The sequence below is a fragment of the Mizuhopecten yessoensis genome, unplaced genomic scaffold, assembly GCF_002113885.1.
Source record: "Mizuhopecten yessoensis strain PY_sf001 unplaced genomic scaffold, ASM211388v2 scaffold10865, whole genome shotgun sequence".
NCBI lineage: Eukaryota > Metazoa > Mollusca > Bivalvia > Pectinida > Pectinidae > Mizuhopecten > Mizuhopecten yessoensis.
The window spans coordinates 187,866-215,447 of NW_018408760.1; the positions used below are offsets into that span (position 1 = coordinate 187,866).

Genomic DNA, 27,582 nt, shown 5'->3' on the forward strand with positions numbered 1-27,582 from the left:
TTAAGTGGAAAACACCGACCAGGAAGTTCGTAATCATTACAAATAAACATATGGACGTATGTTAACCAGAGAGATGTCTGGTATTAACTTACAAAAACACAGTGTATTTGTATCTCACATTGGACATACGTTCTACCTGTTGATCTTACTTCTGACAAGCCTATCAACGACAGGTACGTACACTATTTGCTGTGTTGTGACTTGACTACTAAATAACCCCGACTGACTGATAACTATCAGTCAAACATGTGTATAACTTGAGTGTATTGACAGTAAAACTAACTATAATGACGTATTTCGTAGCAAAAATGTTCATATCTGTACACACAATAGGACGAAATGGCTCAGCTAGTAGTTAGCTAGCATGTTCCATAGACGGTTGGTTGTGGTCGGGTCATCAACAGGACTTTTTCGTTTTTTTGCTTGATTTACATGCCTAAAGTAGAGTATGTTGGGTTCTAGATGAAGTACAGCTTCTATGATCTGTGCGTGTGTTATTATCATTGTTAGATAATAATGACATTCTGTGTTACAGTGTAACCATCGAAAAACGAACTTATTATATGCACAACTGTATATAAGTAATAATGACAGTATGATTGACACATAATCTGAACAAACAGAATTAGTTTGGATACGTATTACTTAAAAGATATATGAATACAGAAGTAATTACGACAGTGCAGACAATGGAATTCTCCTTTGTCTGCACTGTCGTCACTATATGCACTTCTTTGCTTATATACTATGTATATTCATTGTAGCATATATCATACACACACATACCCTCGTACAGATAAAGGCACTCTATGTAATGAGTTTCCAATATCTGCTGCATATTTCGTCATCAATTGAATGTCAATACAAGAATGTAATTGGCCATACGATGAGTTATTCGGTTTGTTTATTTTCCACTAAAATTAAGGGTTTATTAACGGGGTTATTATGTTGATTTTTATTAAATGTAGTGAATTTATATTAATATCTATTTGTTATAAAATAATTTTAACATTGTTCCGTATTTTTTTCCGTATATTTAATTGACGCATTAAATGCAAGTAAAATCAATGTTATGATGATAAGACGTCACTATTTGTTTCGCTTCATTGTTTCATTTTTAATAGATATGCATGTATTAGGATGTCATAATGTTCGTCTTCAAAAGTATCCGTACATAACATATCACGTCACGCATCAGATCAAATAGAATCTGCTAAGAAGTCTCAAGATGGACAACCTAGTCTAAACTATGAAAAAAGTTATCCTTGCGGACAACGAAATAATGGTAAAATGATAAAAGATTAACGCTTTATTACTCTTTATTAGGTTTATATTTGCGCAATTACTGTTCTCATTATGTTTTGGATCAATCGTTTGTTGGACAATCTGTAATATCAACTACCTCGTGCACCAATTTTCACTGGGAATGAACGTGAATTAATTACTGAGCTGTCCTTAAAGTTTCTACAAAGTCAGTGGTATCGACGTCAGTCAATGCTTTCTAGCTACACTTTTTTTTCTCTGTATTTCCAATGATTTTCATCGATTCCACATTTATCCTACGATATTGCCATTTATTCATTGATTGATAGAAACTTCCCCTTCCTTGAGGGTTTGACTGAGAAATATCCAACTCGAGGGGTTGTCCAACCCGAGGGTTGGATATTTCTCTGTTACTCCCTCAAGGTAAGGGATGAATATTTTTCTCCCATCCTATAATTTCAGTCACAGTTCCACCGACAGTAGTCTGCCATGTTTGTTTACATATGGGCTATGCATATCGTCATTCACTTTTGATGACGTCACAATTGCCGATGACGCATTTTAATGACGTCACAATTGAACTCGTGCTAATCCCCTTAGAGGGTGACAAGCTGATCTGTCCCGGCTAAAACGGGAGACACACATGTGAAGGGTGGGAGAAAAAAATATCAAAATCATATTTATGAGTGAAACGGTGATATTTATTTTCATACTTATTAGTCGAGCGTGTAGCAACTTCCGTTTACAAATGTACACATCTGACGCAACATATTTGCTAATAATATATCTGAATGTGTTGTTACACCGGCAAAAAAGTTCGTAAACTGTATAATTGAACATAATCAAACAGATATTTGTTAGAAACGTGCCTGACAGTAAATTTCAACGTCTTATATATTAAAAGTACGTCACTGCTACCTTGTTTAAAATTAAAAAAAAATAGGTATGACAATATTTACAATTCTTAGCACTCTTATTCAATGTATATGTCATGAAATTAATCGATAATATAATTTTCCAACAATTTTATAGCAGACACAATTATCGCTTATGTAGACATTGATTAACTCACACGATATATCTCCTTCAGGTATCTGTATAAAACTAAGTGTATCCTCTTACATATGTACTTGTTTCTAATGTTGCGTAAAGACCCGTGTTTCGTTATTTTTGAAGTTAAAATGTTAAGGATCAAATGCCAGGATAATGCTTCAAAGTTCAAACTGATCGACCAGACCGAATATATTTCATTCAGTCAGAATATGGCCGATATATAAATACAGTTAGTTACCTGTCTGAAAAGGGTTCATTAAGAGCAATAATAGATAACAGATTATCTTTGCTTGAAAATCATTCATGTCTCCAATAAAGATGACACTTCCTTTTAGGGTGTACGTTATGTATAATTACGCTGAACTACATGTGTGTTGGTTGTCATTCATAGAGTAGAGTTGCACAAGTAAACATGTCCTACCGGTGGATATGATGTACACTGAATTACAATTACAGCATCTCAGATTCATAAAAGTTAGCCACGCTTGAGATTGTATTCATGTTGTCAACAATGTTTTATGATTATGAACCCGAGACGTTGAGCCCGAAACGTGGAGCATGTAGCATGATTGTTCAATGCTATTCGTTTGCTTTCGAGAATGACAAAACAGTAGAATACACATTTCAAAACATTTCTTCGGGTTGATAGGTATGTATTATTGAGTCATTTCGATACATATATAACAACTATTGAACATACGCTGACAGCGTAGCCGAATCGACATCGATGTGTGTGGACAACTCGTACACAATGTACACCTTTGTGTGCATTCGCTTCACTGGCCATTTGTTTGATGGAGGTGACAGTGTACATATCGTACTAGTCATCGAAACGTCACACAGGAAATTATATTAGTTGTGTAAAAAGATTTTTTCATAATGTGAAATATACAGTAATTTGTAGGAAATGCTTTGAATTTTAAATAGATTAAACTGGAAAATAACTAAGTCAACGTATGCCAGTTGATTTCCAACAGACAAAAACTAATGGGATTTGTTGGTAAACACCAATCGAAATGATGTTTTAAATTATCAGATTTTAGTTTCACGAATGTATCAGATATTATTAAAAGAAAATTAAAATAGAAATGTCAATAGACATTCTAAAATAAGGCCTTTACGCATTTTGAGCATCTCTTATCAGTATACATTTTCAAATTCCGTCTGTTTGAGATGCTCAGATGAACACATTATTAGGTTCTGAGATATATATCTAATTGTTATCAGATGGTTTTAACGATGAATTTGGAACGAGGTATTCATTTGAGCATATCTAGCATGGTCCGTTTCTTTTTCCGTAAATATTATCGACATATAACGCAAGTACATTCATTGTAATCTTTAAAGACGTCACTATTTATAGACGTCATCATTATGTGCATTTTTATAACGTCATCACTTTTGACGTCGTAAGTATGTGAATTTAATTGATGGCGACACAATTCCAGTAAATTAAAATCGCCTGGCCTCTAGTTAATGAAACGATCATAAGTCTTAAATTGTCTTACGTTTGACTTAGTCAATAACAAATGGTGTCATGGAAAGTAACGTCATATGTGATTGGCTAAGATTGTCTTATGATCCCGAGGCATAAAAATGATCAAGATGGGCAAAAGTTTCCGGTGTTTTTTTTATATCAGAACAAACAAATGTTCGTTGGATACGTATTACGGAAATAGATCTATAAGCAAAGCAATAATAGCAACAGTTTTGACAAAGGTATTTGCGAACTTTTCAAGGCAATCCGTTCATTTTGCAAGGCAAAAAATGAACATTTATACATCACAACATATAAAACAGATAAACAGTCAGTAAGATACTACAATATAAAATCAATGAAACAAAACCAAAAAACAAGTTACCACCTTTGAAATATGCTAATGTTATCGTATGTCCCAACGGTTAGCTTGTAACTAAGGCTAATTTGAATGTTTTCACGAACAACATCCCCCCTTGTCTTTGTCATCGGAGTTGTTTTTATAGACGACTTCATTGTCTGTACATAGTTCTAGTGTTGTTCTCGCGAAATTACGGCATGGTCGAACGGAAGTGATTCCGTGACGACATTTTGACGTACATAGACATCCCGTCTCACGCAATCTCACGTGTTTACACGAACAACTACATTTATAAATTTTCTCATTCATTTATTTACATTTTTTATATTGATTAACTTGACTTTGCGTTTTCAAGACTCAGTCTGCAAAATTCAGCTTTTGGTAACAAGATGACCGAGGGAATACACGATGACATAAGTATATTTCATGATCTAATCCAGGTTCCACTGACTAGCCATTCCATATCCATAACACATACTTTAGCCAGATTTGCATGGTTATCAAACAGTAATTGAAATATCAAATACCAAAATTGTTAAGAAATACATTATGTGTAGATATAGGACAATATACACGTACGTAATGAACACGCAGATATCATGTAAACAAAACATTCTTACCTGTTACCAAGTACCTGTTAATTGCCAGGTAACTGGCACATTTTTGCGGTATAATGTACGTTTTTCCTCGTTGAAATTACTCGCAATGTTGATGACACACATTAAAAACTAGTATGACACCCTTATTGTTGCGTTATACAGTTTTCAGAAATTAATAACATGTATGATTTTATACAAATTATGCTTTTTAATCGGACTTTTGGTGAAGACATTATTTTCAAAACACGAACCTTCAATTAATTTTAAACTTAATTGATTAGTTTACACCTACCCGTTTATTTTATCATGACAGATGCTGTAACACTAGCCGGGTCGTCTGAGTACGCTATCCCCGGGAGTGACTTTACTTTGACGTGTGACGTACCAGATGAGGCCATTGCTGTTATATTTTACCGCCGTCCTGACGTGTCTACTCCAGTAGGTAGTGTAAAAGTAGTTGGTAGTCAATGTTACAACCCGCCCGACCTCTGTACACCGGATGTCTGTTCCTGTGTTACCACGTCGACTGAAGGACGTGGTACAGTGTTTCGGTGGGTCATACAGCCACAGGAGGGAGATCATGGATCCGTGTGGTTCTGTACCAGCTTTAACCTGCCTGACCAAATAATTAACAGTCCAGACTACACACTCAGTGTGGCAGGTAGGTTTGAAATATATTAATACCAAGTTCAACTGCAATGCATAATAAAAAAATAAAAAAAAAGTTTTATGTTTGTTTAAAATATGACATATGCTCTAGGGCGGTTAGCATAGCCTCGTGGCAAAATGAATCCCGCCATATTTCCAGTGTCTAAAAATATTTGTATTTCAAATTGTCGGGGTTTATGAAAGTTCAGAACAGGTACTTTATTTTAAAGTATACTCGCATTATGTTATGTGACATGATTTCTTAACAAGATTCGCTCAAATTATTGCCGAATGTCATTCCCAGTAACCTACAATATCCAGTGTTCAAGGAAAGGTACTTTTATGTAAACTTTGTATATATTCACTTGTTATAAAGTTTTTGTTTCTACCTTGTTCGACAATTATGTGGGGAGAGACATCGCTGCAACACTACTTTCTCTAAATAACACAAAGAAAAACGAAACCACACAATTTGGAATCTGCCTCGTGCGTAATGTATGGTTTTTCTTGGAACTACGGCACATGAAGTTCGTCGGGGTGTTATATTAAACACAGCATATTCTGCAATGTAGTTTTTTTCTGTTTGTAGTTTAACTGGTGATCTTAGGGAGCTGGTTCCGCTTTATAAATGCTTGTTTTTTTGTTTCAACAAAATACTATACAGTTATTTGTTGTTTCCAACCTGACTTAACTCTGATGTGAATTGGCATGAAATACGGTTTCTGTTCCCGGGGCCTTAGTGCTGTAATTAAGATCTCGTAGCACACGTCTTACGAGACATCGCTGTCATACATTTTGGTAAATTAGAAGTATAGCCAACTTCATCGTGGCCATTATTATCGATAGGTGTGAAGCAATGTCAATCAAACCACGGCCCGGGCTATGTTTGATATGGTCCGTTTGTTATGCTATACTCTGACAATGTACAGAAACAAACAAGTTTAACCATTGAGTAAAAGAGTGTCGATACGAATTGGGATTTAAATGGTTTTGTTTTCTAAAAACACTGCCAGAAATCAGGATGGAACCGCCATTCACTTCAACCTTGTAAATGTAGAAAAACATTCTACACCTGGGCCCGTATTCATGAAACCGTTCTCATGCTCAAGCCTGGATTCTGTGCATGAGAACGGTTTTATGAATGCGGGCCCAGGACGACAAAGACAAATTGCATTTTGGATTACTACTAAATATTAAGGTTATGTAATTCCATCGTTACATTGTAATTATGACCTTGACCTTTGACCAATGATTATCGTCAATGCAAATTAGTCCAGGCATTTTGCGACAAATAAGGGATGAACCTCACACAAATTGCAACAGAATATCTGACAATTGTTTATTACTCATAAATGTGTCATCTATAACAAATAAAAAGCCCTAAGGAATCCAGGTGGTGAAGTATTTAAAAAAAAGGTTTCTGAACCGTACTCTTGTACCATCTTTTGCTACATTAAAATGGGATATTAAGCGACATTCTAACAATATATTTAATGCTATACACGTATTTGAATAGGGAGATGGTCTGATTTTATGATTGAGATGACCAGTGCCTTCTGATAAAACCTCTTGATGATTTATATCCATTTATTATGGTCTGACATATATACTTTAAATCCTTTCCCTCATACGACAATTCTGCAGCAGACGACTTTGAACATGTTTTGTCAAAAAATAGAAAATTGCTCGTTTTGAGTAATTTCGTCTTGTTTCACTATGTTTTTAAAAGGCCGTCTGGTGCACCGGCGTCAGAAATCGTCTATATGAGGGAAAGGGTTAATAATGCATGCACTGATGTTCAACACAAATAATAAATCATAACGATAAGAAGTCGTGCGCTTCCTAAGACAATTAACATCACTTTAATACTATATAAGGCAATATAAATTGTTAAGATATCAGACATTTTCTGGTTGCTCAGTCATTGTTTAATGATCTTCGAATTCAACCTCTAGAAATGAATTAGCATACCCTGATCCGTTGCAGTTGCTACATGCAACAGAACACTCAATGTTATGCTTCTTACATGGGCATCTCAGGCTGCTACAATATGTCTTGCAGCTGCATTTGATGACTGCAGGAGTTCCTGTGGAGCTGCTGGTAAGTCAGTTTGAACAGGGAAAAGCACCCCATCACTCTCTTTCCAACCCCAGTCTTGGGACAGGAGTTAATATACGGTTCCCTTCCACTGCTGCACCTGGTAGTACACACGGAGACTTGAAATTGTGCCTCTGCTGAGGTAGGTGGTACATTGTAGGCTCTGTGGCTGTACATGGTAAAAGCTAGTAGCCACTTTCCACTTTCTCACACAAACGGTTGTACCGTAGAGAGTTGAATCCCTCCCCAGGCTTCCCATTGTACAACCACATCCATGCATTCTCTCCTGCTGCCACAATATCTGCTGTGGAAGCTGACGGTGTGCCAAACACTGTAGCTTTCTCACGGAATTCATAACTGGCTATGTCCAATGTCATACAGGCGGGTGGTAGTGTCACACCCGATGACCGCATGGATGAGGAGGATGTGCATGCACATACTAGGACCCAGCTGCTGTTTGAGCGCCTTGATGTTCCAGACAAGTGGGTTCTTCGTGTTTTTCCTTGGCTCAGGTTGGAAGAAGAGGTCATTTGACTCGAGGTTGGTATGGTAGATTAGGAGTATAAGCAGATCGGTATCATCACCAATGAGCACAGTGTTTGTTTTGGTGGCAGACTCCACTGATTTTTGCACTATGAGGAGATCAGCATCACCTTGGGCATGAAACGTCTGGCAGTTTTTCTTCTGCAGGTTGATACTGAGCATGCTGATAAACTGTTTTTTGTTTGTGTTGTTTGCAAGGAACTCATCTTGCTTTATTGTTACAGGCATGTCCTCATCAAAAGTGACGGTTGCTCATGTCCTCCCACTTTTTCGTCTCTGGTGTGTCATGCCCTTGGTGGACCTCATAACCATCAAACACAACAATTGCCTCTCCATACTTCCTTGTGACGTACTCAGTGTACAACCTGCAGATGTAATTGTATGTGATTCATGCGATGAACAAGTGTTCCACCATCAAGCACGTACTGACCTTGACCTGTGATCCATGGAGGGTCAGGTGTGAGGAGGGCCCATCACTGGTGTCTGTGGCTGTCGAAGCAGCAGTGAGGTGCCAAACAGTGCTGGCGGATGACTGCACAACTCATAATAAAACACTGATGTCAGATCTCGTGATGCTTTTGCAGCAACCGTGAGTCGTTGGAAAAGTAGTTGAGGATTCACCTGTACTGCTCCGCCACCAATCTTCACTGATGATTGAGTGCTCAAAGTGATTGCCTTATCCCTCTTCTTGAATGTGCACTCAGCCGTGGTTTGTCCATCCATTTAAGCCAAGATGGTGTTTCGATAGTCTTGATTTGTCAACATTTGTCAACATTTACATCAATGTGTGCATGTACCCCTGTCGAGACACTGCGCAAGCTTGGATCTGGCAGAAGGGTTTCTTACATGGAGGTTCAGAACTGTGTGTGTGTCCTTCATGTCACGTGCTTGTCTTGCATCTGTCATGTCCTTGTTTTGCTCACCAGTGTTGTAGTTGACTTCTGTTAGCTCGTTCATGGCATAGCGAGGAGCCATGTTGCAAGCTGCTGCTCTGTCATCCATCGACCTCTTGTGAGGTCACCACTGGTCTGCATGCCCCTCATCAGCACCTGTTCGATGATGAGATCTACTGAGAGGCCAGCCCATATGCGATCATTTCTTCCGACCACATGGTATCCCTCTTCAAACCCAGGTAGATATATTGATGTTCCACCTGAAACTTGCACATTCGCTGCACATATATCCGAGCCGATTTCGTATAGATATTGTGCCCAGATGCTTTCATGAAAGGAATCAATGTGCAGTGCCCAGTTTCCTGTACGTTCTGCTCTCGGAAACTTGCGCAGTATGTCTACCATATCGATGTACTGCAACCATAGGGCAGTAGTCCTACTAGAGGATATCAGGGATTCTTTCTTGTTTCTGATCAGTTCCTTTATTCTGAGCACAACATCAGTCCAACAAGCCTCCTCTACAGGCAATGATCCCTCCATCACATGTGCATAGAGGACAGCAACTTCATTCAGATCAGGGTTTCCTATTACATCTCTAGCTGGAGTATCTTCATCTGGTCTCATCGGTGCGTCAGTGCTTCCTGTGAATCAGCATCTTCTGGCTTTCCAAGTTGCTGAGGGAGAGTCACATATTCTGGCTCTCCAGGCTGCTGACGGAAAGTCACGTCTTCAAGCTCTACAGGCTGCTGAACTAGAGCCACATCTTCTAACACCCCAGGCTGCTGAGCCACATCAAGTGCGTCGGACACAATCATGGCATTGAGGAAGTCGTCGACAGCCCTTGTAATTGCCTTCGCTGTCATCATGTGTACCACAGCGTTGGCTGCATAGACTAGTTTCATAATTTCTTCTAATCCAGATCTAGCCATTAAATGCCCAATGGCCTCCAGGAAGCTCATATCAGTGTGGAAGCCTCCAAGTCTCAGGACTATGTTCTTCAGGTCGCTTCCTTCTGGCTCAGCACCAATGATCAGCAGCGGTTGATCAAACGTAGTGATGGGTGTGGTATCATTGCGGCGGGCATGTTCACTTACAAACGTCAGTGTGGAGAAGATGCGTCACTGGGATCCAGGTCAATCATTGGGAGAAAGACGCTGTAAAATCTGCATCATACCAGACCATGTTGGCCTTGGTGAGGCAAACATGATGGCTGTCTTCCATATGAGGTCCAGGTCTGCTGTTCGGCTTTGTGCCTCAATGGTGACAAGCTCCTGGTACGTTACTGCGTCTGTACCACGACCTTTTCCTTGTGGAACAGGATTGGAACTTTACTCACCATGGATATTTCATGAGGGGTGACCTTTGCTCTGAGGATTGGATTGATGGACTGGATAGCTGGTTCACGGCAGCAATCATCTCCCTGGCATGGAAGGTGTTGTTGCCATCTAGGGTTCGAATGTTGTGGTCCACATTGTCAGCGGCTTACTGTATGAACTCACCGGAGAAGCAAGGAATGTCAGTTCTATGTTTGCACCTCCTTGCAGGAGCAGCAGAATCCTAGCTGGTGAAGAGTATCGACCAAGAAACGTGATGAAAAGTGGTGGCGGACCTGGATTCCTAGCCCTTTCTGCAGTGGCGCCAGAATAACTCTTGGTCGGGTCGTCTACATGATTGCTTGTCCTATGGAGAAAGTTTTCATTCCGACATTTTTGCCCACAAGCAACCCTTTCAGTAGAACCCTGAGGCTTTCTGGAAGAAATTTGATGGCATCCTTTTCAGACTTCAGTGAGTCACACTTAGGATATACATCATGGAATGTTTTCACTGATTTTATGTCATCTTTGATGATCGATGTCTCGATGATCCTCTTCCTCTCTGTTTCGGGATCAGCTTTCCTGTGAGCATAAAAGTCATGAAGGATCGCTTCGACTGTGCTTTTGAAGATAAGCACATTTGTCTTCCAATTAATTTCGGTTTGGATTATTTTGTTATCAAAATGTTCCTTCAGTTTGGACTTCATATGAGTGTAGCCATATGCTTAAAGTTCTGAGCCTTTGAGGTTGTTTTTCATCCGGCTAACAAGATTATTGATCGTGATCTGTGCATCGTCATTTTTTTCAAGGAAGTTCGCAACTTCTAAAAAGGCATCGACTCTTTCTTTGTCTTGTGGCCGACCCGATTTTGGGTTTTTGACCTCAGTTTCGCTGGTCTGATGATCTGCTGGCATTTGTCTCTTGGTATGGAAATTAACGCTACACACTTGTGACACACTGCATCTGCAGCATGCAGGTCATGACCATGCAAAACACTACCTTTCACTATGTCTGCCCATGCATCTCCTCTCTTATTACAAAATTTGTAAAAAAAACTGTCCTTAAACCCATTGGCAAATCAAAACTCTCCCTTTCGGTCGCAACATGTGCTGACCTCCTACAGCACAGACAGTCTCTATCATAATGGAACCCCTTTTCATCAGATGGCATTCGTTAAAATTTCTGGATTGCTTGCCGAACTAGTTAAAATGCTCCAAAAAGCAGATATCTGTTAACCGTTTTGATTGAAGATTCATTCAGCATTTAGTTATAATTCATGATTACTGCTTCCACCATTTAAATAACATTTCGACAATGATATTTATTGTCAGGTTTCTCTAAGGTTCCCAAATGAACTAAGTAATATGTATGTGACAACTACAAATGTGCATGTAGATGGTCCTGGAGCAGCCGTAGCTTTGTCCCCACCTGACACTTCCTACACCAGGAACGAGGGGGACACGTTACCGGACATCACCTGTACAGCTGACTGTAGACCTGACTGTACCTTTGTCTGGACAAAACCTGACAACACCAACTTTACTGCCTCAGCTGTGTTGTCACTTGGACAACTGAACAGATCAGAACACGGAACGTACAGATGCACTGCTGGGAATGTTATCGGGACGTCAAGTATCACTACCAGTGTAAACGTACAATGTAAGTATATTTTATATCAAAACAATTTTTCCTTGGAATCATACCCTTGAAATTTCTCTCACATCTCATTGATTCATGAACGATTCAGTGTTGTCCGGTTTAAACAAACTAGGGATATAATATACATTCAAAAGTATATGATGTATTATGCATATGGTGATATTATCGAAACCTAAAATACTTACAAAAAAATAAAAATAAAAAATCAGCAATCACATGTCAACAGCATAAGGTATATATACTGAACATGAGTCACATCCCCAAAACCAACCTAATCGCTGTCCTGTTATATGTTTATAACGTATATGCAATTTGACACTGGTAGTGTTATATATATATATAGATATCGGTCTCCTTAATATATTTGTTCACTCTGATTTGTTTCTCTTCGTTGTTTTCATCCCCAAATATATTGCGGTAGCATAATCTACAACATGGCGACAAAGCCGTTGAAAGTTAAGATGACTTGGAACAGTGATTTGTGATAAAGATTGTTACTTTTTTCTCGAAAAAAATACCCATTATTTATTATGGATATTTGAACAATAGGTGTTATGTCACAGCTGACTTTGTTTTATTATGGTATCTACACACACATGTCACGTGATAAGGGATATGTACTTGCGGTTATCGACAGACAAGAGGTCCAGAGGGCCTGTATCGTTCACCTGTTTTTTTGTTACATGAAACTGACATATAGGTAACTCCAGACCAAATTTGGGAACTAAATCACGAGACATTTTAACATCTCTTAAACGGTTCTTAAAATATTGTTGTTGAAATTTGAAATTTGAATCTTAAAGCTTTTAACCCATGTCGACCTTTGACTCCGGCTAGCACTTAAAGTTGAAATTTGACCTCATTACTGTAACATAGAAAACGATTCACACAGCAGGTCTACATAACATACCCAGGTATCATGACTGTAGACCAAATGATTCTTAAGTTATTGTTGTTTAAAGGTTTTAAAATATTTGACCCTTAAGACATTAGAAGTAGGTTAGGAGCATATTAATGAAGAGCTTTCCATCCCAGGTACCCATTGGCCAAATAGCATGACACTGGGCCTTATATAACTTTGAAGTCGTTTGAAGTGTTTGACAAATTTGACCCCTGTGACCTTGAAAGTAGGTCAAGGTCATTTTCATTTGCAATCTTTGTCGGGCTCTTTTCCAGGAAGCTACCAGCCTAATTTGAAGATTATATGCTTTTCAGTTCTTCAGTAGAAGTCGTTTAAAGGAAATATTGACGAACGACGGAGGCCGCACCATGACATAAGCTCACTTGCCCTTCGGGCAGGTGAGCTTAAAATCTTACCTTTCAACACAACACTATGCAAAAACATAGAAATACAGTTTCAGACTGCATGTCTAACGAGAGGCTATTGCAATGTCATCGGTAGATATCCATGACATTGAAAATGTACCATTTCATATATTTCCCGCCAAGGAAATATGGTGCACTCGTCCGTTTCGACCTAAATAGTAAGATAAAAAAAATGAAATGTATTTTATTTTGAAAATTTAGATATTTTACTTGGATCTAGTATAAAACCCATGTTCTTAATCGGACAAAATATGGGATATATTATGTATTCAATTTTACAGGCAGTCACAGTTGCTTCTTTGAACAATTTGCAATTAAACATGTGGGTTTTCCCGACTTGAAATGCGTTTTTGACATAAAGAGCATTCAGGCACCAAGTTTAAGGCTGTTGGACTTAATCAACTATCATAAAAATATAAAATCTTATGTTTAAAAAATGTTACAGGCATGCACTGTCACCGAAACATTGAAACAAAATAGGACCAAATATTGTATCAGGTCACTGCATTCTATCCTGAACACTTATATGAAATGTTAACAGTCGGATCCCCGTATCTGAAAGTATTGTTTGGTAGTCCAAAAGTAGAAGGTTCGTGTCAGTTTCCCGGAGAATACATACTTTTTTCTGAAGAATATCCTTGACGAGATGAACATACTAAAGACTCGTGTTGATAATTTTTCTTTTTTATAATATTTCATGTCCGTAAGGATATTTTTTCTGCTTTATATATATATACTTTTAAGTTATGGTTGTTTTTTTACAATTAACTTTTAAAATTCATTAAGAGTTGCGTGTTAGATTATTTTATAACTTGATATTGTAAATGTTTGAGATTAGGAGAACGAACGTATTTCATAAAATGACACGCAGAATGTCTTATACATTATATCAATAGACAATTAATCAATATCGTCCGTGAAAACCTAAACGATATTACCTATGTTACATGTATATTAAATACCTTTTACATAATAAAAATGTAATTATAATCTTATATGTCAAACATCAATTAGCAATTTATGTTTGTTTAATCAATTATTTATGTTTTTCTTGTATTTCTATGAACTATTCATATTACCACGAAAAATTATCATATACGCATTAACAGACATGGAGCGTACATACTATTATACTATTCTTTATATACGGATTAACTAAATGCACGTACATTCGGAGAACTGAAATAGGTGCTAAGCGTACCTAAAGCACTATACCTCTTTGCCATTCTTTTGCTTTGATAAACTTGGCTTGATACTAACTTACTTTTGCACTGGAAGTTTACATGCTTCTTATGTACCATAATCAAGTGATTTGCAAGCGGAAACGGGCTTGACGGGAACGAATTAAGGTTTTGGGAAAGTACATAATAGTTTTTATGTCTGCATTAATCAATTTAATTATATTGTGTTTATTTCCGAGGACCATGTTTTCTTAGCGTTTGACATTGATATTTCACGGACAGATCTGACCTACATGTAATTCCAGATGGACCTGCCTCGGTTGGTCTTGCTCCAACGACTCAGTCCTACACTATTACGGAGGGTCAATCTGTACCTACTATCACGTGTTCTTTTGACTGTTACCCTACCTGTTACTATAGCTGGACAAAGGGCGGACAGACCTACACAACAGGGACAGTTCTTCAGCTCACAGACATACAACGTGGTCAGGTGTGAGTGTATAGGTGCACCGTTAGCAACGCGTACGGGAGTCAGACATCTAGTGACGTCACTGTTATCGTCAGATGCACGTATTTACTTTTTTTGTTTTCGTGAGAAATAATTCTAATTTAAAAGAGAAATAAACGTGCAAAACATCTATATGAATTACATATCTAGACCGGATTGAAAAATGCACAGACCTGCTGTAGCGCCATGAATTCTCGCATATGTGACATATATGTGCTCTATTNGTTCATTTCATCAGATTTTATTGACTTTATATATGTCAATTGCATTAGACATCAGGCTAGGCCTATTTCAGTCCTTTCCAAACTTATTTACAAACATTACATATATTCTGTCNGACATATAACTTATATTGCAGATGGTCCTGGAGCAGCGGTAGCTTTGTCCCCACCTGACACTGCCTACACCAGGAACGAGGGGGACACGTTACCGGACATCACCTGTACAGCTGACTGTAGACCTGACTGTACCTTTTTCTGGACAAAACCTGACAACACCAACTTTACTGCCTCAGCTGTGTTGTCACTGGGACAACTGGACAGATCAGAACACGGGACTTACCGGTGTACAGCTGGGAATGAATTCGGAGAGTATGATACAACAACCAAGGTGTCTATACAATGTGAGTGAAGTCAAGGATTTATAGTAGTTTAATGATTCCAAAATTGAACTGTTTAATAATGTCGAAATGACATCCAATAACGTTTAATTTTTATCGTCAATATACAAAACATGCGATGCTATATACAAACTTGAAAATAACCGTGTGGTTTTAATATTATTTCAACGTTTAAAAATGTTTAATTTTAATATAAAGTTCGAAATACTTATCTTACCAATGCAATCTGTTTCAAAAGTAAGATAAAGCTGGAAAAAAAATTGAACATCAAAATATCTTAAATAAAAAACATTTATTTTTTTACAACTTTAGGTATTTTCTTTTAGGACTGGAATGTACAGTATTACAAAGTCTTTCTCCTTGGGTATTTTCCTTATGATTAATTGAAATCTCAGTCCGTCATAAGCATTATGTGTGGAAACCAATACATACACTCTAATATTTCCAAATTATCAACATGGTTTCCAAAATACGAAACACAGCATAATTTACACTGAAATACCAATTGTTGTTGCTGACCATTAACTTGATAGTGATGCAGTTGTACTGATTGAGGTTTGAAAGAAATGTGACTCTATGACAGAACTTACGCTTTTCAAATTTATTATAATGCATCTTTGAACAAAGGCGCCCCAAGTTTGTACAACCGGATGGTGTAGCCCTCCCCCTCCCCTGTTGGCAGATGCACGGGGCTTATTAGGGGAAATAAAGGAAACCAAATGTTCATTTCATCAGATTTTATTGACTTTATATATGTCAATTGCATTGGACATCAGGCTAGGCCTATTTCAGTCCTTTCCAAACTTATTTACAAACATTACATATATTCTGTCATAACAAGCCAATTAAACAGTGCAGGGGAGATAACTCCAATTTAGCTTGTGAAATTGACATTTTACAACTTTTGTTTAATCATTTTCTGTTTATGTTTTAGATATTAACAATTAAATAAATCATGTATATTTATTGACAACCCATTCTACATAAAATCCAAGGGAAAAAGTCCCTGTGTATAAACACATTGGAAACCTAGGATAAGTTACCAAGATATAAACATTTTGTAAAATTTCAGAATATGATATGGATTCATATAGAAAAATGTAGTTGTTATTATATATTATTGAAGTTGATTCTCTTTAAATGTATTTAACAAAGCACTATAGAATATTCATGTCACTATGAAATAATTAGAACAGGTTATAGAATGGTACAACCTACATTATAAAATCATGGTCTAATTTAATGTAGTTCCATCTAAGTTGTAAATACATGGCCTTAATTTTGGTAACGTTGTCTAAATTATTAGAGCATCATCTGCATTTTTAAACCATGTCTAACTCATCGGGCCATGGACTATTTTTCAGAAACATGCACTAATTTTCAGGAACATAACACCTAATCTTAGATGAAACATTGGTTCCCGAAAATTGGGGCATGGTTCCCGAACATTAGTTGATGGTCCACTCATCAACTATNAGGGCTGGCCCCAACTGGGGAAATGTATTCTAATGTAGTTCTTTTAACTACTTGTACTTTTCGTATTATTAAATAAACTTGTATGGTACTCGGCAGGTTTTGATTGAAAATAAATTACCAGTTGAGCTATTAAAGCCCTTGGGCCTCTTGTTTTTCTGCTTCCACGAAGTAGCAGAACATATATCGCGTCCACTAGGGTTGGTAGATACAAACAAATACTTAATTCAGTAAAACTCAATTTGCGGCAATATAATCAAAGGCTATCTTCTATTCACCAAATAAGCAATACATACATATTTAAGCTTGCTGTTCACCCAGCAGAGACTGTAACAATGATCAAAGCTATATCTAAACTGGTAAAGCCGTCCAAAAGTTAAAATGTATCCTTATGATTCGGACGACTTAAGTGATGCGGACAGTATTTTGGCTGTATTACTCCAGTAGCCAAACTCCTACTGGATGGAATTCGTCGGTTCCTGCCAACTGATAAAATAGGCGATTCAAAACATGAAAGCGTTTCGAACAGTTTACCGCAATTTCACATGATTGTGACGTGACACCAAAATGTATCCTTGTCATTTGGTTTAAGTTTTCGCGAAGGAAATCAGTCATTAAAACAATAATTATGAGCAATGTTTGCAGCACATATTATAGGTATTTACTAAATGGAAAACCTCGGAAATATCTACATAGGCGCTACCCCCTCTTGAAATCAGATACTTCATATGCACACTGGTATATGGATACTATTATTGCCGATTAGCAACACAAGCATTACATGTAAGCATGCATATTAAAAATTAAGTTTAACTAAAGCCCTTAGATATTAGTTACATGCATAAGCTCTCAAATATTTCCCCAAGAATCAAGACACTTAGTGGTACAGCGTTAGTATGTTATAGCACCCTACACTACTAGTACACCTATAATACCCATAATTATATCAGGGTACATATACCTGATGGACTCAGAATATTGTATTGTATGACAACAACTGTAATGTCACCTTTAAGAAATGATGCATAGCACGCTAAATATACATACATATAACTTGTATAGGAACATTTGGTCAATATTCTAAGATTGTAAGTAAAACAATTCTGATTGATGTATGCACGATGAATATACGATAACCCAATTAACAGATAGAAAATGGCCAGTTCATGTATTTTGTACGACCTGTATAAATTGTATTTATTATGGTATTATTTCAGTTTGTGATGACGCCTGTCCATTTTATAGACAAATGTTCGTTACCTCCATTGTTCTTACCTGTGTCTCCGTTATCATACTGCTCATCAACCTAGGGATTGGTGTGTTTGTGACACGTAAGTAAACATCAACACAACCGTTATATTCTGGCAGCCAAGTGGGATTTTAGGAGTATACCAGGAAGTAGAGTATCCACTATTTTTTATTAGTTTGGGTCACTGAGACCATAACTATTTACAATCCACTTGAAGACACCCTTTCACATTTGGGATTTTTTTTTAATTTGTTTAAAAAAACCAAGATGACCGCCATTGTTCTATTGAATATACTATATTTAAGATATCTCGGCATCTAGAAGGGTAAGGGTTAGGGCTAGGACCTAAAATGTTTTAATGGGGCTGTTAGACATAAGGAACTCATTGGAATAACTTGTATGATTATTGAGCAAATCCTTCATTTGCATAATTTCAAGATGGCCGCCGTCAAACCGCTCGAGACCCCGGTTTTATGTCACCACATTTTGGATACAATTGTGGATACACCTTAAATGATTTGTTTTAGTTTTTTGAAAAAATAGAGGTACCAAATAATACATCTTATATTACAGTTTAAATGTATTAGTTTAATTTGCATATTCGAATATGGCCGTTGCCAATCTGTTAACATTTTGCTGTACTTCTGAATGACACGCTTGTTAGATCCAAATGGTGACAATATCATTGCAGACCTTCAATATAATATCATAATAAAGGATACCTCACATTTAGTCAGTTTGTTATAACAGTCTTCAGCATGACACCCGCAAAATACAGTGCACGGTAGTTTACCGCTCACACATCCACATTTTCTTGATTTGCAAAGTGTTTCACTTTCACAAGAGCGGCGACTCAGTTTCATAATCTCCTGTGGAGCAGGGTACACATCTGTATGTATCGATTTAGGTAACATAGTCCTGGAACTGTCGTCACGAACGGTTCTACACTGAATCGGCGATTACATGATCATGTAATTTGATAATTTTAGTATCATAAGTGTATTTGTGATTATCATTCTGATAATCCGATGTTATTATGATAGTAATCCACTGTGTTTAACTGCTTAATGTTCCCTCTTTCGATATTTGTTTTTGCAGGATTTGGACACCTTCCATTTATGTAAGTAAAACATATGCATTTGATTCAATTTATACGTAATTGATACTACTATTGCATTTATTTGATGAGTGTGCTTTATCTATATGTTTCATAGGTTAAATTAAATCGTATCTGTTATCAAGGAAACGGCGGATGAATAGGCCAAACACGTCCCCTCAACCGTTCTCAAGCATCGAAGATTCCGGAAACGGTATGTGCTACCATAATATCAATAGCTGTAGACTGAATCTTTAAGCGATTTATTATATATGACTTAATGAGGTGACGTTCAGTTTTTAATTGGAATGTTTATAAGAATATTATTATAACAGAGAAAAGGAAATATTCGTAAACCAATGTTTATCATAATAATGATAATACTAACTTTGTTTCAATTTATATTTTACAGCAATGGCAGGAATAGCATCTGGTCAGGAACGGTAATTATCTATGTTATAAAACTAGCATTTAAAGTCAAACCTCGTTGAATCCAGAAAACTCATTAATGCATTACTGAATTCATTATAAATGACAGCTGCTAATAGCAGAAAATTAAATTTATTCGGTTTTGTTCCTTTTTCAACCAGAGTCTAAACATAATTGTATTGATATTGATTGTATCGGGTAGCTCTTGTCCAAACTCAGTGTTATATATAAAAAAATAACTAATCGAAGCATACAATTCGGAAGTCAAACTTTAAAATAAATTCAAATGAAAAGTATTAATCCAACCTGAAACAAATTTCCAATAATTAATTAATTTTGTTAAACAAGTTTTCCCAGAATTGCGAATTTGACCTGCCTAATAAGATTAAATAATATTAACTGTTGCAATTTATTAAAATTTAAATAGGGTAAATTGGAATTGGATTTGAAATATGGAAATAACTTGTATTTATACACAATAGTAAGATGTATCAATGTGGCATGTATAATTAATTCAGGACGAATGGATATAGTTAAATTAGCATTTTGCACTTTACATATACTTAAAATATATTTCTGAATAATTTGCTAAATTGAAATCATGAATGCATAAAAATAATGGATTATGACAACGCAATCAATTACATGGGGGTTTTCTATTGCAGAAGTATGTATACTGAATTGGATACGACAGACTTTGCAGCACAAAACGTGTACGACCAAGCGAGACCTGCACACGGTATGCTTTGTATTCATAATAATAATAATACTAATAATAACATTCTTTATTTAGGATAAATACATGTTTAGCCATGGGCTAACCTTCCACATGGTCCTCTTGTTAGTAAAGTGTATGTGTTAATTATGAGTTAAATTATATATATATACATATAAGAAACACAAAATAGCATACAATATATTGTATCATAACATTCTAAGACACGATTGCCTTAACATTATCATGCAAAGTTGTTTCATCAATTAAATGGCACATGCCTAATTAACATATATGTTAACATGGCAAAACATAAAAAAAACCTAGTTATACGCTAATGTAGCATACTTTAAAACTTCATTATAAAAGCTACTATTATAATGTATGAAAAAGTTTGAAAACATTCTGTTTAAAATTGTTAAATGTATTGACATTCTTCAATTCTTCTAGAAGTCCACTCCAAAGATTAATACCAGCAAAAAAACACATGTTTGGAATAAAATGTTGTTCTGTGTTTTGGAACACATATTTTATTTGCATATGGACATTCCTAGCCAGACAAAAACTGTCTGCTAAGTAATTTGGTATTAATCCATTTACACATTTAAAACATAATATTCTAAATTTCAATTAAATTGATGTAGTCATGCTTCAAACACCTCATCCACATCAGAAAATGCTTCAATTGTCGACCAATGAGCACTGGGTATATCACTTCTAAATTTCGTTTTGTCAAAGTTTTAAATGATCTATACACCATTTTAGTATGTGCAAATATCGAACCAAATGTGTTTTTACGTATAACACACACAGGGTAGTGGTCACTAAGACCATTTTTGCACTACCTTTACCACTCTAATAAATTCCGGTGCCGACACGTATACATTACCAATCAGTGTCTCTGTATCAGCAGTACTACGGGTTGGTTCCTTTACCATTTGATGCGTTTGTAGGTTTCCCATAAGGTCACTGAGATCACAAGTGTTGTCTTATAATACATTTATTTATATCTACATTTCTACTGAACTTGGACTCAATATACTATTTAACATTTTAAAGGTTATTTTTCAATGAACTTTTCAGTTGGCGTATGAATACATCAGCATATTATCAACCTGATTACTCTGTTATTTCGCGGAGCGCGGGAAGTAGTTCCACTCATAGATTGTTTTCAATTTATATTTTTTTTTTGTCAGAAGTATTCATTTGAATTCAAATAATAATTTACATCTTAATTTGCTTATTAATCTTACCAGGACGACGTCTCACAGTGAGTGATGACGTCATACGTTTTAATACCTTCCGTGGTGTTAGACTTGCACAAGACCGATATTTTACAAATTATCCGAACAAAGATCATCGCTCTGAATATAATCCCATTTTGTTGACGTTTATGAGGTATAAACCTCAATTGGTCTTGAGACAAATTCAAAATGAACTGTTTTGCAGTTCATAAAAATTGTCTCAAGACCCATTGAGGTTTATACCCCATTAACCTCAACAAAACAGAATCCAATCCTTAATTGAATCACCAATTAAAACAAGTTATTTGTTCTCATTTTGAAATGACCCGAGAAAAGTTTCAAATGTGTCCATCCAAAACTTTGCATCACAGTTTGGGGGATTCAGTTATGCAAGTTACAGAAACATTATCCTGAAAACAAAAGATAGGAAACTTTGAAAAACTCTAGCAACTCAACCAGAAATTAGTTTGTATTGTAAATTGATCAGAATGATACGATTAAGGAAATATCAACCTGTGTTCGTTTATTATGGTTGAACATATAACAACGATGATAAAACCTCGGCAGATTGATTCAGGAAGGCCGCTAGGCCTCATTAAATTAGTTTATCGCTGTTGTCGAATCTCAAGCTACATATATCACCACAATACACACATAGTGTAATCTTGTCTATTTGACAAAGTAAAATGTAATGCAAGTGTGTTTGTGGCAATCCCATTGTCCATAACCCAGGACATTATATTATGTCAATTAGACTGTTCTTGTGCGCTTGCAAACATTTGTCACCTGGTGCTTGTTTCATTTCAAAACAAGCCGCGTAATGTTATCATCTATAACACAAGAGGTAGTTGTCCTGTTCTGCCTGTTTGACCACAACATATTTGATAATGCGATATATGCCTAATAGTCTGTTGATGTATCAGAAATATACGAGAAACGATAAAACCAGCAGATATTAATCGTGCCCGCTGCATGAGCGTTTCCCACGAATAATGAGACAATTTATGTATGGCTGATGGTAGTGAAGCACCTGGCACATAAAGCCTTGGTGACCTGATCTCCATTGTATGGGGGTCCGTAATCCCAACGAGTTGTTTTATATTAACATATGACAAACACTACATAGTGTAATCCTACTGTATGATATATAAATATTAAATCGATAAAGACATCAATCTGTCGATAATGTCTGATTTCATATGGAACCAACATTAACAGATGCATAAAACCACTTCAAGTCACCTCCTTGGTCATGAGCTCAACAGAGGGTTAGTGCACCTAAGGGTTAGATCGAAACTGTTGGTTTTTTTTTCGTTAACAATTCGCCCAAGGTATAACATTGTACCCCAATTGGACAATGGAAATCAGTCCCAAGAACTTATTTGGATTTGCTATACCCGGAACGTTGTTGGGAGAGCGTTTCACTAGCTAATTATGTTGTCAACTAATACAAGCCCGCGCGTGGTTTATCGTCCAATAATACGTAGTTATTATCTAAAAGTATCGGTACATTACAAATGTTGTATTTTTGCTTCAGATTAATGATTTTTTACCCCAAGATTTTCTATCTCAAATCAGCATTCATTAAAATATGTTTTTGTTGATGTAGATATTGTCTTGGACGGAAGAGCAGAAAGAAGGTAATATAAATTTGTTAAATGCACGACACATTTTAAAACTATGCAAGTGAACAGAAATAGAAGCACATGTAAATGCGATAATAAATAATATATAGTCTGCCTCTATGCAGAAGTAAAAAAAAAAAGAGGAAATTACACATTTGAAACAAATGTTGCAGACATAGAACAGTTTTGTGGTAAAACTAATTTTAAACAAAACACAAATAAATCGGCACTATGAATATTTAAAATGAAATTGACTACGTATGCAATTCACTTACTTGGCTTATGATTCTGTTTTTAGCAATTATGAAACACTGGGAGAAGTATCGGGTCCAAATGTATACGAGGAACTCAAGGAAAGGAGAGGTGAGGATGACACTCTTCATGCACTGCAATACGCGTGTATGCATTCACAATACATGGCGCACATTATTCCATCTTTGTGCTGACGAATATATGTCTGAAGCACACAAGTAGGTTTGTCCGTTTACGTAATAAACGGGTTAGATTAAAAAGTACGTTGATATGAGGGTTTTCCTTTTATAGTTTACCTTCATCTACTTCTTATATACAAATTGTATTTTACCTATATGACACATAAGACGGGTATATCATTATTGTGCCTTTTCAGAACATAACAAAACATCATTTTTGGGTAAAAAACGACATGGCTACTTATTTTGGAAAACGATTCGTGTTGATTTTATGAAATGATCAATAATGAAATGCAGTGTTCCCTTATATATTATGTCTAAATATATTTCGCTTGTAATTTCTATCATACATTCTTTTGCTCTATTACTATAACAAAGATGCATTTAAGTGTTCATTAAAATACAAACTGTTTGGAAACATTTAATCAATAATTTCAAAAGTTGCAAACACCAACAAATGAAACTGTAGCAATGTAAGATCATTTTATTTTAGACACTTTTCGTTTTGGATAAAGAATAACGATTTCCTTTTGCTTTACATTTAGGTTCAAGCTCAAAATAAAGCTATATCAACATGTCACTCATTAAGGACGGATAGACAGCGACCAAACTACGGAAGTTTGATGTTTGGGAACCCATCATTGGTCAACTGATTTAACCCAGATGGCAGAAGTGTATTTTCTTTCATCTAAAATGTGTCATTCGTGACTCTAAGATGTTAAATATGTACAGGTTAAATGACATGCAATGTTTTAAACGGATGGAATGGTGCTATTTTTTTGTCAAATATACTAATGCAACAAATACCTAATTATTCGCTGTTTATGACAACATGTTTACAAATATGCAATTATAACATCTACTGTATATAAACATTAATGCAACTTAACATTTCAAGCAAAAAAAAGTGAGGTTGTTCAATGTCCAATTTATGAATCACATACTACGTCTTAAAACTATATTTATGTCCTTTTATAGGAAAACACATGTCCATAACGGTTTACGCCTCAGGACGATATTAAAATGTTTGGAACGATTGTGGTAACTTTAAAGGCCGAGTAAATGAATAATGCTAACAGTTTTTTTCTAACCAGTATTTTTCCACCATTTTCTACAATAAGGCAGAAAAACAACAATCATCTGTCCAAACACATATTGTTGTAGTCAGTGTAGGCGCATGACAAAAATGTTGAGAAATTTAATGGTAATGACGGGTAGGGATTAACAATTGATTAACATGTCAATCATTTTTATAAAAAAAAATCAAAAAAATCAGATTATGTTTCCTCTCTAGAAAACAAACAGAAAATAAAGGGCAAGGTATTCTGGGCTAGGTAGTTATAGGAGCATCAATCACACTTTTGTTTATTTTATACTATAGCAACATGAACATGACGGTGTAGTATGAAAAATTTATTAGATTTTAAACAAAACACTGAACATATATTGTTTTCGAGTTCCAAAATGTAGAACATTGTATAAATCTTCCCTTCACACTCAATAAACCATCCTTTACCTACTAGGACTAGGACCTGTCCATACTTTAGAAACACCAGAGTTATTGTGGTACAGTGTATGTGAAGTAAGAATCATTATAAATCCTGTTGATTCCTGTAGTAGTAAATATTTCCTCCGAATCTTCTTAATTGCATCATATCAATGAATATGCAGCGACTAGGTATCTGCGTTAACACAGTGGTTCATTAAAATGTATCTTTTTAGTATGTACACATACCATTAGAGGCATACTGATATGGGTCATACGTTATGTTTATAACACCACCAGAGTTTGACGTTCTGTAAATATAACATGCATGTGATAGTATTCATGCAAACAAAATCCCTATACTATAATTGTGCATGCAGACTATTTTATCAGAGGATACTATATTGACAGAAAGTCAAACTCATGTGATGACCAAAATATACATGATATACTAATATGGGTCACAATGCAAATAACCTTACTTAATCACATTAATGTGTATGATTATAAACATTAGTAACGAACCCGAATGGGTTTTGTCGCTGGGAATAAGCGTTCTATTTTTAGAACACATAACGAGTACGACTGGACAATACAGAATTAGCTAAAACCTAAATGTGAAACCTGGTAACTGGGGCATGTTCAGTTCACCAGGAATCAACACAACGTACCAACGTTATTCTTTGGGGAAGGATTTTGCTTTGTCGGTCGACTATCGGTAAGATGTATCATATAAAACAGACAATAATGTTTGATAATCAACACAGTTTAAATGACGTTTTATAAAATGAGTTTAATGACTAATTTGCTTTTTCAATAGATTTTAACGATATATACAGATACCATTTAAAAGCAAGCAGAGGTTGGCATATCAATTTAAGCTTTCAATCTCCGTTAATAATAATAATAATAATAGTATACATTTGATACATCGCCCTATCTAGCTAGCATTAGCCACTCAAAAGCGCTATACAGTACATATACAACTAATACAATTAGCAGATATACATTAACCAATACAATTTTGAGGAATTCGTAGGAGCTGCCTTATCAAGCGCGAAATACTAGTCATATGTCACCTTGCTAATATCTCTCTATGTGTGTATGCCTGTGTGTGTGCTGGAAATGCGGTGTGTTATTTTTGTTATGGAACCGTGCTTCCAACGGTATCATTTATATTGCCACCTCACTTGAATGATACAGCACAGATACCGCAGCATCCACCCCATACCATTTTGTAATCCACCTGGGTTGTTCGAGTTGTGTGGGCAGGAGAAAAAACACATTTCTCTGAATATTCATGTGTACGACGACATCGGGGATCGAACCCCTGTCGCCTTTTTATTTGCTCATTATACCATCGGCAATGAATATTGTTATATAATTTCAAACACCCATAGTTTGAAACCATTTTGACAGATGTCTTCTGAAAATTGCTTCCATGATTAAAACTGTTACATAAATATTTCGAATAAATTCTGTATTGTTGTGCTTTGATGCACGTGGTACAAACTGTCATTTGATTGAAACGTGTTTGTGTTTGCTATATATGTGTTGAATTTTCAGGAACTAAATACATCGATGGATAATAACTCTATAGACTTTGAATTTCACTCAAAGAAAACAAAAACACTAAAGGAAAATGAGGTTAACATAACCGTAATTGACAGCTCAAAAAAAAAATAACTACCACAAAATATCAACAAACGTTAGATTCTCATGAAGACTTTATCATTAAACTAATGAATGAAGTCTGTTGCACAATCTAGCTCCGAGCACTACAAAGTTGTGTCAATCAGAAACGTAATTGTCTTGATTTTATGTTTACATTGCATTGATCTTCTTCTATTAAGTATGATGAATGGTGGTATTAAGGGTGCAAAGATATTAAAAACAATATCCCAATAATTCTACTTCAGTACTACAATAAGACTGTGGCCAAAATTTTATGACACTAAGGACGGTAGTTCCAAGTTTGGATAATTGCTTTGTTGAGCGTTCAGCACAACCAGCGACAAATCGATGTGGATAAGGTTTCTTATGGAATCAAATACAAAGGAGGCAGGTATCCGTATTATGTATTGATATACAGCGAGACTGTAGTACAGAACCATGTTGAGCCTGATCGTCCTTGGAGAAAAAGAAAATGTATTGTTAGATTTCATTAGTTATCAAACACATGCATATCGTTGTTTTTTTACATCGGGGTCGAGGAATTCAGACTTGTCTTGTTTTCACTTTTGATTTCAAGCCGTGATTCATTTTGAATGATTGGAAACCAGAAATTTAACGTG

General features: G+C 36.0%; 1 protein-coding gene across 1 annotated transcript; it reads left to right on the plus strand.

Annotated features, from left to right (window-relative positions):
* Positions 1-24: 24 nt before the first annotated feature.
* Positions 25-26,794, plus strand: LOC110463066 (basement membrane-specific heparan sulfate proteoglycan core protein-like). Its single transcript, XM_021517405.1, has 12 exons — positions 25-173; positions 5,067-5,414; positions 11,643-11,906; positions 15,280-15,543; positions 18,231-18,344; positions 19,361-19,382; positions 19,505-19,572; positions 19,771-19,801; positions 20,453-20,526; positions 23,356-23,386; positions 23,670-23,734; positions 24,348-26,794. Exons 1-12 carry the CDS (start codon positions 59-61, stop codon positions 24,362-24,364), a joined length of 1,413 nt encoding a protein of 470 aa, XP_021373080.1. The 5' UTR covers positions 25-58; the 3' UTR covers positions 24,365-26,794.
* Positions 26,795-27,582: the final 788 nt, after the last annotated feature.

Coding starts and splice junctions, on each gene's coding strand:
- LOC110463066 (XM_021517405.1), top strand. CDS start 59: ATGTTAACCAGAGAGATGTCTGGTATTAACTTACAAAAACACAGTGTA. Junction 18,345..19,360: donor GATTGGTGTGTTTGTGACAC/GTAAGTAAACAT, acceptor TTGTTTTTGCAG/GATTTGGACACCTTCCATTT. Junction 19,802..20,452: donor ATAGCATCTGGTCAGGAACG/GTAATTATCTAT, acceptor TTTCTATTGCAG/AAGTATGTATACTGAATTGG.